The sequence below is a fragment of the Pygoscelis adeliae genome, unplaced genomic scaffold, assembly GCF_000699105.1.
Source record: "Pygoscelis adeliae isolate BGI_AS28 unplaced genomic scaffold, ASM69910v1 Scaffold226, whole genome shotgun sequence".
NCBI classification, from domain to species: Eukaryota; Metazoa; Chordata; class Aves; order Sphenisciformes; family Spheniscidae; genus Pygoscelis; species Pygoscelis adeliae.
Genome location: NW_008824983.1, coordinates 4,358,100 through 4,361,215, shown reverse-complemented (window position 1 = coordinate 4,361,215; position 3,116 = coordinate 4,358,100). Strand labels below are relative to the sequence as shown.

The 3,116-nt window shown below is 42.8% G+C and overlaps 1 protein-coding gene across 1 annotated transcript in view; it reads left to right on the top strand.

Moving 5' to 3' along the window:
- The first annotated feature begins 183 nt into the window (after window positions 1–183).
- Window positions 184–3,116, top strand: part of DNAH11 (dynein, axonemal, heavy chain 11) — a 166,996-nt gene continuing 164,063 nt past the window's right edge. The window contains 2 exon segments of the mRNA XM_009325768.1: window positions 184–267; window positions 1,858–2,001. Of these exon segments, the coding sequence (XP_009324043.1) occupies window positions 184–267; window positions 1,858–2,001 (228 nt within the window).

Sequence of the window (3,116 nt, the reverse complement as noted above, 5' to 3'; positions counted from 1 at the left end):
CCGGCCCGCGGGGGGACCGCGGCGGGCTCGTGGTGGGCTTTTTCCATGGAATTTAGAAGGTTTTTGTTGTTCCTCCGCCCAGTGTGAATAGTGGGAGAAAGCAGCGGGTTTGTGCTTCTTTTTTTCAATTCCGAGGGTTGTGTTATTGTGAAAGTCCGAAGAGCGTAGCGAGCGGCAGCAAAGATGGTGAGAACGTCGTCTCTCAATGAAATACAGTTTCAGCCCGAAACAAAAAAGACAAAACCTCAAGCTGATTCCGAATTCTTGGTTTGACCAGCAGGCTCAGAAATTAACTCTTCGTGTAACCCTTCCTTGCATCACCGTGAGGCTGCACCTGTATCTCTTCTCAAATAAGCTGAATACATTTTAAGAATAGTTTAACTTTGTGATAGAAACCAAGGGGTAGAAATGCTGATGATTTACAGTGGCAATCTTCCTCCCGTCCTCTTCTTCCTTCCCGCCCTTGAATGTATGTGGTTTTGAAGATCTTCTGTGCCATTTACTTTGACAAAGGTCATTGATTTCTCCTCCGCCGTACTGGCTCTGTGGCATCTGTGTTGAGAACTAGAACTGTAAGAACTGTGTAAAGCTTGGTCCCGGTTAAAATGCTTTGTGACAAATGAGTTGTTTTCATGAATGTAGTGTCTGACCGGAAAATTTGTGAAAACTTTAGTTGTACATAGCATAGCTCCCCTTCTCCCCCCCCTCCTTCTACCAACAAAGTTATGCTTGTGCTACGGCCAGGACTCTTGCTGCTTCTTACCTCTAGTTGCTGATCTATGCCAGGAGCATGCTGACCTTCTCTGAGGGGATTACTCCTCTGCTGAGGAGCTGCATCAGTCCCTCTTAGCCCTCTGCCTGATGGCATTCAGTGGGCTGCAACCTAACCATCAGGGTCACTTAATGCTCTATGTGCTTGTTGGTGTGGCGGAGTGAACTGATCTCTTGTTGGCATGGTCCCAGGCTACAGCCAGTGCAGCCTGTACTCAGTTACGGCTTTTAACTTTTCCAGGTAGGTTAAAAGTATTTTGCTTCAATGAAAATTCAGATTCTGAATTTCTGAGCAAGCAGTGAAATTCACAGTATGAATTCACAGCAGCCACCAAGTCATGAAATACAGAGCTCTGTCAAACAAGATTTTGAAAAGTTAGTTCATTTTTGGACATGAATACATAACTTACGGTGAGATTATGCTGTTGGAAATATTCTTTTGGTTCCCACTAACTTAAGGAGGCGTCATGTGTACGGAGTTATGTTTGTGGCAGTCTCCTCTCATGTCCTAAAATGCAACCTCACTGGTGTCTGGAAGCGTGACCCTGATTGCGCATCTGTTAGCTACAAAGCAGGTTCTCTGGAAGATGAGAATATACGGCTTTTTGGCAGAGCAGAGAGAATATAGATGGCTAAATGCAATTATGTATATTGAAATATGGCACCGATGAAAGGTGGTATGGAGTATCCAGGGATAGTTTTCAAAAGGTGATTGGCATGGTCCTATTTCCAAGCCCAAAGGCTTGGACAAGGTCCAAGGTCCTTTGTTAGGCTTGGAGAAGGTCAATGAACATCCGTAGGGAAGCTGGAAAAGCAGGTTTAGGAGGAAGACTAAGGCGTGTATTTATGTTCATTTAGTACAGGTGATCTGGAAAACATTCTTTGGATTTACAACTTGCCTGTTTATGTATCTTGCTTTCTCCACTCAGTCCCAACAAAACTTGCTGAGATTTTGACTTCTGTGATGCATCAGTTGTTGGAGAGCTCTGATGGCAGCGGAGGCTCTCCTCATCTTCTTTATTCTGCCTAAACAGTAGTGCAACAGTGACACTGTCAAACTGATAACCTGCATCTTACTTGCTTCAGGTGCCACGTGAGGTGATGCAGAAAGCTGTCAGTGCTATGAGGAAGACCACAGAATGCCTTGGCATGGAGAACAACAGAAAGGACCTTCAGTTTGGGAAGCTGTCTCAAACACCACTCGAGCATACGGTAGCGTTCATGGAAGAGGTATTTATAGCCAAATACTTGTAATAAAGCAGCAAAACCGAGGATGAGATTTTAACTAGCATCAGAGACAACTGATGCAAAAAAACTCTTGTGAAAGGAAAAAAGTGACTCCAAAACAATTAGCTACTCCACTCTCTATAGACTCATCAGAGATGGCTTGTTGCTGGAGGCTTGGTTCTGTGTAGCATGTCGCTCTTGCTTTCTTTTTGTTGCTTTTTTTATAATGGATGTGACTGCTGTCATCTGAATTGTTTACAGCATGAAATACATATTCTTTCCTGTGCTCAGGTCTCTAGAGCCATCCTCAATGCAGTGACAGGCGGTGTACTTCTTGTCCAGTGTATGTCATTGTGAAGGATGGGGGATGAGTCACTTGCCGGTGGGCAGTGATGACTAACCGCCTCTCCTTTGGGAGCAATGACATGGTGAAGCTACCACACCAGCAGTTAGGCACACAGGGAATCATCACCTCAGATCGGCTCTCTGCTGACTATATGATGTAAAAACAGCTTATTAAGTCACATGATTAAAAAGCTCCTAAGAAGGTAGTAAGAAACAGAAGAAGTATTGAGTTTTCTACCAGTCTTCCCAAAATTGTGCTGCTTCTGAAATGCAAATCATAAGAGATTCATATACAGGGTTTCAAAACTTGTCTTATGAGAGTTATTAGGATTAAGCTATAAAAACAAGTACTTACATGAGATAGCCTTAAAGAATAAGGCATAAGTAAATTCATATATGTGCAATTTCTTTTAGTGTACATGTCTTAAAGTTGCATAGAAACCTCTTGCTTTATTAACAACACTGTGTAGTAGAATTAGGGCTGGATGCAAAAGGTCTGGTTTTTTTTTTTGTCTTGTAAAAGTTCTGGGAATAACATGAAATATTGCATTTTGAAATGTAGCTGAGTCTCTGTGAATAACTTAAAGAAAAAGTCCAGAGAGACTGTAATCCAGATCAGACTCCTACCTTTGCAATAAAAATTCCCTTAAAGTTGCATCTGAAGCTGTGCTTTAAACCGATGGTGGATCTACGCTTGGTACAAAAAGGCAACATCATGGATGTAGAAGTGTTGTACTGTTCTTTCCAGGTCCTGAGTCATGCCTGTGGTCCTG